Source organism: Falco rusticolus, chromosome 6, assembly GCF_015220075.1.
Source record: "Falco rusticolus isolate bFalRus1 chromosome 6, bFalRus1.pri, whole genome shotgun sequence".
Classification (NCBI taxonomy): domain Eukaryota; kingdom Metazoa; phylum Chordata; class Aves; order Falconiformes; family Falconidae; genus Falco; species Falco rusticolus.
Genome location: NC_051192.1, coordinates 59762415 through 59776651, shown reverse-complemented (window position 1 = coordinate 59776651; position 14237 = coordinate 59762415). Strand labels below are relative to the sequence as shown.

At 36.4% G+C, this 14237-nt stretch overlaps 1 protein-coding gene across 1 annotated transcript in view; it reads right to left on the bottom strand.

Annotated features, from left to right (window-relative positions):
- The window catches only part of NBAS (NBAS subunit of NRZ tethering complex), a 183471-nt gene that overhangs the window by 152510 nt on the left and 16724 nt on the right, over positions 1-14237 (bottom strand). The window contains exons 10-15 of the mRNA XM_037391240.1: positions 11595-11733; positions 10737-10802; positions 7171-7299; positions 3732-3795; positions 2102-2295; positions 758-1015 (exon numbers count right to left, since the gene is read on the bottom strand). Coding sequence (XP_037247137.1) covers positions 758-1015; positions 2102-2295; positions 3732-3795; positions 7171-7299; positions 10737-10802; positions 11595-11733 — 850 coding nt within the window. The remainder of the gene's footprint in view (positions 1-757; positions 1016-2101; positions 2296-3731; positions 3796-7170; positions 7300-10736; positions 10803-11594; positions 11734-14237) is intronic.

Below are 14237 nucleotides of genomic sequence, written 5' to 3'. Positions count from 1 at the left end.
AATGAAAGTCATCCAATTTCCATATTAAGCAATCAAATATTAATTCTGTGTGCTGAAACAGGTAGAGGAATAATTACTGTGAGTATGCTTAAGCAGGTAGGAAAGAGAATGGCTCAAGATACAGACGAGTAAAACTCAGATCTGATGGACACCTCTAGAAAATCAGAGATTTTGCCTCAAGAAAAAGAAAGAAGTTATTTAGGTAGCTAGTATGACATCAACACTCTGTGGAAACTAACAGCTATGAAGTGAGCTGGTCTACCATCAGAACAATCGAAATGGCCTAGACAAAGTGCTCTCTAGAGTAGTCCTAAAAATTAAGTATCTATTCAGTACAAGAGTCACAGGCCTGATTTGTATGTATGCCTGAAAAAACATGCAAGCAAACTACATTCACATCACAGTACCAGTTAACCCATTCCTCAGCCAGTAACAAGCTGAACTAATTTCATTCAATCTATTTGCCAGGTTTGTCATTATTTGTAAACATTCACACGAGTACACTTCCAAGTCTGGCCAAGATGATACAGTGTCTCCTCAGTGACCTGCAAACATCATCTCATTTGAATTACTGTATTGCTGGTTTTAAACAATGATCCCTTCAATTAGGTAACACATTATACCGTCAACTAAGAGACTTAGCAATATGCGTCCAAAATACTCCTGTTAACATAGCAAGAATTGAAAGGGGTGGGTGGGGTGGAAATCTTTCTAAATAAAGCTGATTAAGAGATAGGACCCTTCCTTCTACACTTACTTTTCTCTGGTACAGTTCCTCTGGAGTCGTGGATCTCAAACTGACAAGGCGGAAATTCTTTGTAATAGTACGTGGACGTTTCCGTGGAGGAGCAAATCGTTCCATTTCTGTCACAAAGTACAGGCCTTGCTTTAGGTAACTGAAGTATCTGTCCTTAGCAGAAGTTTCGTCATCTGAGTCAGATTCATCTTCTCCCTCATCTTCATCACCAGGCCTGCTCTCCAAGCGTAATCTTTTTGGAACAAGTTTTATCTCACACTGCACAGAAAATACGAATATGAAATGTCCACCTAGTAAACCTCAACTATTTGGTGAGAATTGAGTATATCTTCACACCCAGTCCTCCAAATTTCAGAATCAACATCCTCCCTCCTCTTCTCCTTTTAACCCTTTATTTCTCAGCTTGCTTAACACACTCCACAAACTCTGTGCGTCTCCTGGATCTGAGGCTTCATCTCTTACCTTCTGAAGCAAGAGTTGAAGGCTTCTTAATAGTAACCTGCTATTATGCTAAGTGTCCTGCACCACCCCAGACAGGCAGAACCATGGGGACTTCTTCATACACTGTTACATAGCTTACTGCAGCGTACTCATAGCTATACAACTTGTAGCTATTCAATGCAAGGTTTTCTGTTGAATGCAAATATAATCTCAGACCACATCCTTAGGCTGTACTGGCTGTCTCCTATTTCCAGTATAAACCTTTCCAAAAACATACATGCAAGCTTTGATACATATTGAGATACTCTGATAAATACTAAACTTTTAAGACGTTTAAGGCCTATTTCAGTGTAAGCCTTCAGATAGAGTGATTTTCTTAGTTTCAAAGAAAATTCCTGGTTAGCTTCATTATGTTCTACCCCTTCCTGGAATCCTACTAAAGATGAACAAAAAATACCTCTTATGTGGCAGCTTTGCCTTAGTTTAAATGTGTTCCTCATTTCTTTTAAATATACTCCCTTTGTAAGAGGCATTTGTTTCAAAATGGGAGAGGGAAGCTTGCAGTATTCTTCAAAAGCACTAGCATACAAAGCAGTGAAAACTGTCAACACTGTTTCCTGCAACAAGATTCCTCTCAGACTCAGCTTTCTACGAGTTTTACTTCTACCCTCCAGAAGTTATTTGACAATCAAATCTTTATTAAGACAGTTAAGTTGCACCAAGTTCAGAATTTCACTGCAATACCTATCTGGAGATAAGGAAACAGAATCGCTTATTCTGTTAGTAATAACAACTTCATTTTTTAACCACACCACACACAAAACACCCTTAGAACTACATACACAAAAGCAGATTGTTCTACTGCATTCCAAAAAAAGGAATCTGCTTGTGCACATTCCCCACCTCCAGGCTTAGAAATCCTCCATCATGAGCTGAAGTGACCTGAGGAGAACTCTCAAACCATTCACATGACTTTCCCAGCAAGTTTCTCAATGTCTTGACCGATGACACAGTCAACGCACCAGAGCAGCGAGCCAGGATGACAGAATTATCTGCCCACCAATTTATATCTATCAGTGGGTAATAGGATTCTTTGTCTAAAACAAATAAACAAATAACTTTAAACATCAGATAAGAACAGAAGTGACTTCAATTACTAAGAGATTTCACCTGATGGCCTAATTTAACAGACATTGATTATTGTTTATGCATCCTTGGTTCACCAAGTTTGCATTTTAGATGAATTATGTTTTACTAAATCAGTTTTGCATTAAAGAAACCTGTTGAGGAGGGGAAAAAAATCACTTCATTGTGGATGCAATTATTTTTTAATATTATTTGGAGAAAGAATTCACAGTAAACAGATTTACTTGCACAAAATACAATAAATTTTAGGTATTTGATAAAGATCTACTTCAATACTTCCCAGGCCATCCTTGACCAAGTCCCCCTGGCAATAAAGATATAGTATTGATGAAAATCAGAAAAAGTTACGCTGCTTTTGAGGACAAGTGACAACTATCAACAAGACCTCTGAAACAACCTACAAGATGAGGTTAAGAAGACTAAACCAACAAAACAAATAAAAATTGCCACGACTGATGATGGAAGCTGTGTCATTTCTAAGACTGTCTTGATTATGGTAACTGGATGTTGGGAGAAAACATTCACCAGAAAGTTAACTCAATTTGTTCACTACAGTGTCATTTCCCACATCTCTGATGAAAACAGATCTTTCCCCAAACAGCACTGAGAAACAGATCAGCTTAGCACCTTTCTGCCACTTCAGTGCTTAGTCAGCAGCCTACCCACAAAGGTCAACTGAATTAACCCAAAGACAGAATCACCAAGAAAAACAGCACAAAGAAACAGAGATCTTTTAATAATATAGATGCATACAAGCAGTAATGAATGGATCATGGAATAGCTATTGATCTCTGCACTCTTCCAAGAGCCATGCAATAACCAGGTGATTAATGCCTGCATGTGGTGGCCTGAATTTTGGGAAAAGAACAGAGACTGACATGAGGCAAATGCAGCTGGAGGACACAAAGGCCTTTTCCTTTAGAATTTTACATGTATACCTTTACATTACATTAGCGTTCAAGATTTATTAGACATTCATAGGAAGAAAGGTAAAGGACAGTTTAGGTTTTAGACTGTTGACTCTAATAATGCATTACCTACAATATTATGATGTAGTGGCTTCTGATACAAGCAGAGACATCTGCTGAAATTTCAGCATTCTAGAGAGTCATAACCGCATGATTAATAATAAATGAAGTCCTGTACTAACTGGAATATCATCTTTATTTATGGTTATGGCTGCAAAAGTATTCCTAGGAGAGGATTTTACATAATACCTATTGTGACACTCATTTATCTATGCCATGCTACAAATTCAAATTATACATACAATTTTGGCAGCTATTCTAATTGAGATTTAATTAAGTCATTTCAGGCCTTTGTATATTTGTGTAAATATTTTTAATTACACAATGGTATAAAATAATGATCTAATGGTACCACATACCTTTTATTTTCTTTCTTTTTTCAGTAGAGAGTTTCCAGTCTGGGTTGAGCTCGTCATAACCTGGCTATACAAAAAAACAAACAAACAAACAAAAAACCACCACCAAAAAAAACCACAACACAGACAAAAAAGAATTACATGCAAGTAAAAGAGACCATGTGTGTTACGAAGATTACTTACTGTATTGCTGACCAACTAACTTTTCAATGAAAATGCTCCCCATAAATTCAAACTTTTCTTCAACATAAAATGTACAGCTGCTATAGTGACATTGTACTTTTCTCCAGACAGTTAAATTAAAAAAAGTCATAGCAAAACAGACTTCTACATTCCTAAAACTCCATATTATAAAACAAGGAGTACCATCAGACCTGGCCTAGTCAGCATTAAACAGCAATCACACCCTAAAGATTTCTGAAATAAAGGCTCTCCAGCAATCAGAAGCCTACCAAGCATTTATTTTTCATGTCTATACATAAGACTACAAGCATATAGAAGTATCTCCAAGTCCTTCTGTTTGGGCTGTGTAAACATTCCTGAGTACCAGCCTAGTACAGTGCTGTAAGTGTTCACTCTGGTTATCTTCGTAACTATAAAGCCCCTTTGACTAGTGCAGGAAAAGAAGCAACATTACTTAATGATGCGCTGCAACATTTAGAATTAGCAAGCTGTTGCTGTGTTGCCTTTTTAAAACTTTTAGTAATATCAGAAACACGGGAACTACACAAATACAGATGACAGTAATCCTGCCCCTAAGTGCAATGCAATGGAAATGCAGGTACATTATACAGCTGACAACTGAAGCAGGCTTGGGTCAAGCGGAAGGTCATTTGCCGATTTAATTTTTTAGTAGAAAGAGAAAGGTCTACTAATTAAAACTAAACATGAAGCCACTTTTAAGTTATTCTATCAAATGTGTGTGGGTGACAATAGGAAACACGCACATCATGAAAATATCCGTTATACTTGGACACCAGTCTCACCTATAAAAATCATTCTACAAACAGTCAAATAGATAAGTACTGTTTTATGTCACCCTCACTAAATGATAGTGTCCTGAAAACTGCTTCAGAATACATATTATCATTAAAATAAACAAACAAACAAAAAAAAAGCACTGTAAGCACCCTTAGGCAAAACCTGTATTCTCACAACAATCTGAAGTGTACGTTAAGAATACATACAGATAGACAGATATGCATACATACACACAGTACAGCACTTTTGCCAGCACCGGAGCAGAATCTTTGGTTGGTTAGGTTTTGTTTTTTTAAAAGCACTTTCCCTAAATAAGCTTAGAATTACATTTCTGTGGTGGACTGATGCCAGCTAAGCACTGCACAGCCGCTCACTCACTCTTCTGCCCAGTGGGACAACATAGGGAGAGCAAAAGCAAAAACAGTCATGGGTCAAGACAGTTTCATTAGCAAAAGCAAGCCAGAAAAAAATTAAAATAAAAACAAGTGACACCAAAAGCAGTCCAATGCCCACCCAGTCTCAGAGCCATATGTACCCACCAAAACCTCCCTCTGCTCTGTTTTTATTTCTGATCATGACATTATATGGCATGGAATATCCCTTCCGTCAGTCAAGGTCAGCTGTTCAGGCTGTGTACCTTCCCAGGTTGTTGCACACCCCCAGAGTACTCACTGGGGGACAACAGTGACAAAAGAGAAGGCCTTGAAGCTGTGCAAGCACTGTTGAGCAATAGCTAAAACACTGATACGTTATCAAAACTGTTTTGGTCATAAATCCAAAACCCAGCACCATACAGGCTGCAATGAAGAAAATTAACTCCAACCCAGCAAGACCCAGAATAGTTTCACAGTCAATACAGTCTAACCAGATCTGACTGCTTACCTCTAAGAACCAAAACTTAAGCTACACAACACCACAGCCATGTTTCCAAGTCAGTAGTCCCGCTCTTGCAGTCAGATTCAAAAGATAACAGCACACCAGTAGTGTTTAGGATGGCAACACACCACATGATCTCTAGAAGTATTCATTGACTTGAAATTCCCTATAGTCAAAGTTTTTAGCCTATCTTTTTTGCCATTTTTCTTGAAAATGTTCATTTAACCTCATAGTCATCATGATACCAAAGGACATCTTCCTTCATTTTGTCCTCTTCCTCATTATAGGAGCCTGTGCCTATACGCAATGTCAAGAAAGTGTTTTGTTGCAGACCTTATAGTACCCACTGCACCATGTGCAGAGAGCAGAGAAATCCAATAGCATGGGAAAAAGCTGTCCATTGTTTCATATGATTGCATAAATCTTAAGAATTTAAAACATCTACAAAAATAGAAGAAATATTTTTGTATTGGAATTTCTAAAGGAGTAAGTACACTGTCCAAAGCTTTACCCTGCAGATGGAAATTATTAAGTAGTTCAGGAACTGCAAATGTTTAATGCTAATATAATGTGGATTTATTGATCAGTATATGCACTAAAGCACACCTGTTTACATTAAGTAGCAAATGTTTCATTCTATTATCATTTTCTAAGAAGAAGCACACTTCTGTACAACAAAACCATCTTGAGATCAATACTGTATAGTAAATATTAGTAGTAATTTCTGCCATATATGTCTAGTGAACAAAGATCCTGTTTGACAGGTTACCCTGTTTGGACTTGATGTCGGTTCATGTCTTGTAGGTTTAGAACATAACACACAGTGCTTCAAGTGAAAAGCCTTTCTAAATCTATTAGCCAATGAATTAATAGGAGTAAACCCAGAATACTTCACATACCTTTGTACATCATTTCAGCTTTGTCACTTTTCAAAAATGCAGATATATTTTCCTTATTAGAATATAAAGTTATTTTTACCCAGAGAGTGTATTAGTTATCTGGAAATTTCTTTGAAAACTAGTTAGTTTTCAATTCCCAATGTTTAAATTCACACTAGTCATGTAAAAGTTTGCCAGTGTCTGGGCAATTCCTATCTTAAGTTCCCCTACTTAGTTTTGCAAATAATTTCTGTAGAAAGCATGTGAGTTACTAATACCAATCTGATGAACAAACTGTTCTGGAGCATTATCTGGCAGAAGGCAAGGTAAATTTTAATGGAGGAATAGATGAACACATTAGATATCCAGCAGAATTTGGTTTGAACCATTCAAGCAAAGTTACCTGTGTTGGCCTCCACTTATATTTTAAAACAGCATTTCAGTATAACTGTTACCCACTTGGCACCAAAATGCCTCGTGAAAAACTGGTTCTTTTTCTTACTTTTTCAAGTTTAAGCCTTATGGTTAAAATATAGAAAGATTATTTTAAAAGAAAATGTAGGGCTCTTGAAAAATATGGAGTTGACGGGAAAGATAGCCAGCAGCTAAAGCACAGTTATCTGAACTACTTTCACATTCTAGGAAAACACATCTCCAGAGGATTATGCCATATAATGCATGTTTCTAAGTATCTACATCCTTCTTACCTGATCAGTTTGGTCCCATTCTCCTTGTTGTCTGAGAGATGGAACAGACCAGATTGTCAGTTTTCCTGAGAAATGAATAGCTGCCAGAAGAGCTCCATCAGGAGAAAGATTCATCTTGAAAACTCCATCCTGCCAAATATTATGTCAAAGTAAAAAATAAAAAAAAAAAAAAAAAAAATCAACAAACAAACAAGCAAATAACAAAAAAAAAACCCAAACAAAAAAACCCTCTCCACATGCATGAAGGAATACCTCCCTCCCCCCCCAAAAAAAACAAAAAAAATTTCCCCAAACTATTTAACAACCTGTATAAAGGAAGAACACTACCGTAACACAAAAAACTCTTTAGCAATGTGAACTTTTCTATCTCATTGTTATACAGCAAATAAAAACTGAAAGCATGTCATTTCTAGTTGCACAGACAGCAATGCAGAGCTACTTGGAGGAAAAACCACAGGTTCTCCTCCGTTCAAAGAAAACATTCAGCAGCCTCAGTTTGTTACCAAAAACCAGTTAGTACAACAGCTTTTTCCTCCCTGGGAACAAGCTTTTGCATGAGCATTATTACCACAAAAAAGAAATTAAAGAGATACACACACTAAGAGATCTTGGAGGAACACATTTCATTTCATGACACTGATTTGGAATTTAAGAATCTCTTGGGTAACTCTTGGGTAACAATAGACTAAGCAGCAATATAGGAAACTTCAGATTAAGGCCATACAGATGAAGTAATTCAACATCTCTAAATACACTTCATCAAGGATACCAAAATTCTCCTGGATTACGTTTTCCTTCACTTTTGGATATTTTAAGATGCAAAACATACTTCTAACAAAGTATTTCCTCAAGGATTCACTAGCTCCCACATAATGACAACTGGATCTATACACTATTTCCACAAGACTAGCTTCTAAGTATACATTCAAATCATGAAGTCAAACCTAGTGCCACTGGCAATGCATAACAATTTCTGAAAAAACAATTCCTATTTGTTCCCCCCAGTCCAAACTGAATTCTGAGTATTTAGAAAGATCGTTACATTCTCAGAGAGTCTAGTCTTTGCTGAAAGACAATAGGATGTAGATTCCAAAACTCAGTGTGTTTATAAAATCCCATTTTGTCAGTTCCTAATAAGGACTCATCCTACAGTAATGTTAGAACTGTTCAAGTCTGCAGCTAATCAATTAAGCCAGCACTTCCCCTCTTGGAAAACACCCCCTAAACAAAGTACAGGAAAGTTACTAGATGTCCATACAATTAAGAAGTTTTAATGGCATTTCTACAGGACATCAGTGACGGTTATCAGCTGAAGATAACAATATTCTTTTAGGGGATGTTTGTTTGTTTGGGTATGGGGTTGGTTTTTTTGTTATTTTTATTTTATTTCTTAGGCTATTTAAAGATCTAACTATGCCACAGAGCAAGTGACTATCAAGTAATCTGCTCACTGTTGTTCACTGGTTTGCAGCTATTGAGAACACTGCTTAAATCCAAGCTTAAAGTATGTTCTTAATTGAAAAGGAGAGTATTATTAAGTTTTTTAAAGACAATTAAGAATTATTATATTAGAAAAATTTCGTAAGTATTCTTTGATTATATTCTTAAGCAGCTAGAGTACTGCAATCTCTACTGTAGTTTGCCAAGGAATTGTACCTGCCAGCTAATGGCAATTCTCTCTTTACAAATCAATTTGCATGCACAGAATACAAAGAACAAGACTGTTAAAGAGCTTAGAAACATATAATTAAAATATATAACCCATTCAGATAAATGATCAGTGGTATATATCACTGATCTTAAAGAGTTTACTCAGTAGTTGGTAATAATTCTCTTGCTGTTAAATTCAGATGTTGGGTGGCCATTAACACATCCAGATTCACCACTTGAGCACTGTTATCTAGAAATTAATCAGTTCTTTGGCAAAGCAGGCAATGCTGCCTTAGTAAACAGCTTGTCAACTTTATGGAACTGCAGAACAAGATACTGTAAACCTCAGCAGGTTGGCACTTCACATTTTATAAGTGTCATTTAAGTTAGCAACACTAAGAATCAAATCCCGATATAGCTAGTTCTAATATACAAGTCCTCCAGCTGCTGTTCCTGTCATATGTCAACACTTGCCTATTTCCCACTAAGAATATAAACTACCTCACATGTTTGTATCATTTTCTCTGAAATCAGAGTAAAACATTCAAGGATGAATAACAATCTCTGCTTCTCTTTGTAAATTTAGTACCAGCAAGTGCAATGAAGTTTAGTACAGCTACACTCAGTACTAGTCTTCCAGTAAGAAAGTTTACTTCAGCCTTCTCTTGTATTTCCAGTGAAGGAAATAAAATCTCTACCCATTCCACCCTCAAGAGAGATTCGGAAAGATTTGTTTTCCCCTTCCAATCAAGCATGTAATTTCTTCTTTTAACTAGTCACCTAAACATCCTAAAAATCAATTAAGGTCATTTCAAAGTCCATGTAACTTCAGACCAGCCATTTTTCCTCTCTGGAGGACACAGGAGGGTGGTACACAGAATCTTTACTGTTCTTTCCTTGCAAAACAAAAGAAGGCAAAACATTTTTTTTTTTTTTACAAGCAGGGAAAGGGGGACAAAACAAGGCATCAAACCAAAGCTGCACACACCTAGTAGACAAGAGATAGGAGAAGGTGGGTGCAGTACCGCACAGGTAGCTCCTCAGTCATACAGAAGAAAGCCACAGCACTGTGTGCAAAGCCTTAGAAATATAAAAAGCACACACCTGCACCTCAGGATGACAATATTTCACACTCACTCATTCAGAGGAAAGGAGAATACAAGACCCATACCCAGGCTTTGTTAAGAACAAATAGATTCTGATCAGCAATTTCATTAGGTTCGCGTGCATCTTGGTAGCAGAAATGTGACCCACAACAAACCTCTGAAGCTACTTAGCAAAATATTTCAATAGTATCTCATAACAGACTGTAAAATTCCAGTCTTTGTGTCTGCCCTATTTAAGCCATCAATCATTAGTTTGAATCCACTCATTTTTTCTTCCCAACACTGTATGAGAATTTTGGGTTGTAAGGTAAGGGATTTTTATTTTGCCTTCTAGTTGAAGTGGGGTAGTGAAAAAGGCTGAGGTTTGTTCCTCTTATTTCTCTCTTGGGCACGTATTTGAGAAACATCATCACAATTCACTCTCCTCTTGTAGAACATGCAACACATCTAACATGCTATTATCATTACATTCATGAACAAATAACTAGGAGGCTTTTTATACCTTCCTTTCTGAAAAAAATTTACATTTAATATTGAACTCTACATCTCTAGACCTGTTCCTGTCAGTATGCTGAAAATAAAAGATTCAAGCTTCAGCAGATTAATTAACTGGATTTTTTTTAAAAGCCAAATAAATGGCAAGCTACTCCATTTACTGCTAAAAGCTTATTATTTTTGATACGTATTATAGAAATCTTAATTCTTAAGTTGCATAAATTAAAAACTAGTTTCAATCGGTCTCTCAGGCAGTCATTAATAGTCAATTGTGTTAGTAAAAAACATTTCTGAGGTAGACCTAGACTTTAATACCTGTTCTGTTCCCCGCCTGCTGTAAAATTTTAAATTCATAATCCTTAATAATCCTCTTCTCTGTGCCTGTAAACAACAGAAACACATCACACAATGAGAGACAATCTCATACATTTTTTTATGTACCAAAACCAAAGTCATATCTAAAGTACTAAAACAACTATGCAGGTTTCTTTAAACTTCCTTAATACAGCCTACTTCAAAATAATGCAAGGATAGTAAACCCCAGTTTGTATAACTTTGCCCATTTCATCAGGTATGTATCATGCCACAGAAAAGCACTACCCATGTGCAGTGAAATTAACAGCTCACTTTTAATACTAAGCAATTCCTATATAAGAGCAAATATTGGAATTTATCTCAGTATACTGTAGATTGATTGCACTTTATCCACACAGCAGCTGTTACCAAATAAAACATTTACTTATACTAGAAGCAAAAGATGTCAAGAGTCAGACTTAAACGGAAACATTTATTTCAGGCGCGCTGCCTTTTGTTATGAAGTAACAAAAAGACAAAAATAACTGGAGTTTTTTCCAGCAAAGACATGTAACATATCCCAGTAAACAACAAAGGAGATTGTTTATTTCCACACTACCATTTTTGTTGTGTCTTTAGTTTGTTTGTTTGTTTTTTAAACCACAAGTGATAATCAAGAACTTAAAAGTTCAAAGCATACTACAGAAAAAGCAAAGATAGACTGATGCTGAGAGGGAAGATATAACTTACATCGTAGCTTACAAAACAATAAAATATTGCCTTAAATTCTTCTTTCAAAAAGAGATTAATATTGAACTTCCAATTAGATAATTCTATTGGTGGCAATATTCATCCAGTAAAACAAGGAAACATACTTACTGTTCTAACATCATCTTCATAACTAGTGACCTGTTTATAATGGGGAGAGCCTGACAGAACTCTCCAAGCAGATATCCCACAACCAGTTGCTTTAGATACTCCATCTTCATCCATTTCACAGCCTCCTACAAGGAGAAGTCTGTAAAATACAAAGACATATTATGGTTTTATATACTGCCACATAAACGGGGGGGGGGGGGGGGGGGTAATTGTCTTAAGACAAAACTAGAGCAGTTTGCTTGCAGTAACAAAAAGACTGATACCCAACAGCCCCAATAAGCTTTGTCTGTGAATAAACACCCTGAAGTTTAAAAAGACTTAAATATTACCTGAGTAACACTTGGTGGGGTTTTTTTTTGTTATTTTGTTATTTGCTTTCCAAATAGGGCCCAATTCCCAACATTTAAAACAAAATACGTCTGGCTACAAATTTGAGCTTCTCCTTACCCACAAGGAATGCTAACAATTACAGCTTAAGCTTATGAAAAGCTGTGGTCATTCTGTTTAACTATTAGGTTTCCACTTATTCAGATGTGGTACTAAAGCTATTTCTCTTTTATTGAAGAATTTAACGCATCAAGGTTTTCCAATTTTCTTTTCTAAAGCCACCCTACTGATTATAAATGTGCATGCAATAGTTTTGTTACATGCAGTAGATGACATTTTAAGAACTTTGAGGGAAGCCTTACAATCATTGCTAATTACCACTAAAATGTATCAAAATATTTTCCCTTGAAACTCACTTTATTAGCAAGGAGTTTTATATTTAACTGATAACTGCTCTGACAAAAACTAACAGGTCTGTTTGGAAGCATCATTTCAGTGAACAACCCATCAAAAAGTAAAGTATCTGCAAAAAAGGCACAGATTGGAAGAGCCAGGAGTTCAGCCCTGAGAACACTCCTTTATCAATTTTCAATCTCTGCATTACTCTTGAGATGCTCTGCCACCTAGTGGCTGACAGTCATATAGCTCTCAGCTGCGATCTGAGTGTATTCCAAAGCATTATCTGCAAAAGTCAACTGAAAGAAAAAAAGAAGAAAAAAGGGAAAAAATAAATCCTTCCCCATTTAATCCCCTTTAACAGGTCAGCAGAACATATTTAACATTCCCAGGTTTCAAGCTATTCAGAAATATACAGCAAGATGATTTATACCACGGATGCTCACAGTCTGTTCAGGTTCTTAAAGAGTTTTAGTTGTTTTGTAATGTAAAGAGTTGCCTAAGCCAGCAAAACAGGAATCACTTTCACTATTTTTCTCAAAAACAGCAATAGGAGACTCTCAGTATACCATAATTAACAGAAGAATAGGTAATTTTACATTGTTCTTATGATCAGGAAGTAAAGCATAGCACAGCTAAGAGTCATTATTTCTTTCTTAAGGTGGTGTTCTTTAACTTTAGAGCATGTAAATTGCTCTGGCTGTGCATCCATGACACAGTGGTTTCTTCTTCCTTCTTCCAAGAAAAAACTATCATATTATTTAAGGAACAAATGGATTCCTATGAAAGTCAAGGAAATCTACCATGAGTAGCGCAGATCATATTTCAGACCCCTTAAAACTGGTAACCTGACCAGCAAACGTGCTTCTTGAGTAATTAGCATACATTTTTTGTAGTAGTAACACAGGAGAAAAGCAGACAAAACTCACCTATCATAGCTTTCCTGTAGATACTTAACAAAGCAACTGGGTTATGCAGATAAGAACAATTAGCAGAACATGGCATTAGACACAGCAGCAAGGGAGAACTGTACTTCAGCATTATGGAGATTGCAGAAGCAGCTTCATCATAAAAGCTACTTGTTAAACAGAGACTACTACTGTCGCTCAGTAAGCACAGCAGTCCCATTGTTAAAATACCAAAGAATTCCTACAGTGAACACATCTTTCCTGAACGAGCTAGTAATATGACTGCATTAAGCCTCTTACGTGACAAACTTCAGATCTTAAATGAACCCAAGTTGCTCTACATTTTAACAGTTTCCAATCAACACAACTGTTTGGTTTTCATCTGGTGGCTTATTCTGGTCAACTAGTTGGGCAATTCAACTAAGTATCTGGACAGGAACTCAGAGGAACATACAAAGACACCACTTTAACACAAAATACTAGTAATAGCACTTTGTTCTGGAAGTCATACCAAGCACAAGCTTGATCTGAGGATATCTCTGGTACCAGGACTCAAAAAGAAAGTACTGGGGTTGGTTAAAAGTAACAATAATGAAAAGGCAGACATTGAAAACCAGAGTATTTAAGTAATTCCATATTCAAGCAACTGAGGAAATTAAATCAGAAACAATAAGCAGGACAACAAAGCAAGTTTAATTTCATTCAACTTTGGGACGACAGCAAATCCTATAAACTACTTGAACAGTTTGCTATTCTTTCATGAAGAAAGTGACTTTCACCAAGGAAGGCTTGGAAAGAACATCAGTCCTTCAGGAACATGGAAAAACACAAGGTACAGCCACCAATAAACAACGTAGTTCTCAGAACTACACAAAATATTTTAATACCAAATTTTCTGCTGCTTACTGGGGGAAAAACACATTTGGGAAGAGAAAAATTTCACATATTAAGTGTCATCCAATTAATAATCCACGCTGCTAACAATCCAACTAAATATCCCTTCTGCATATCT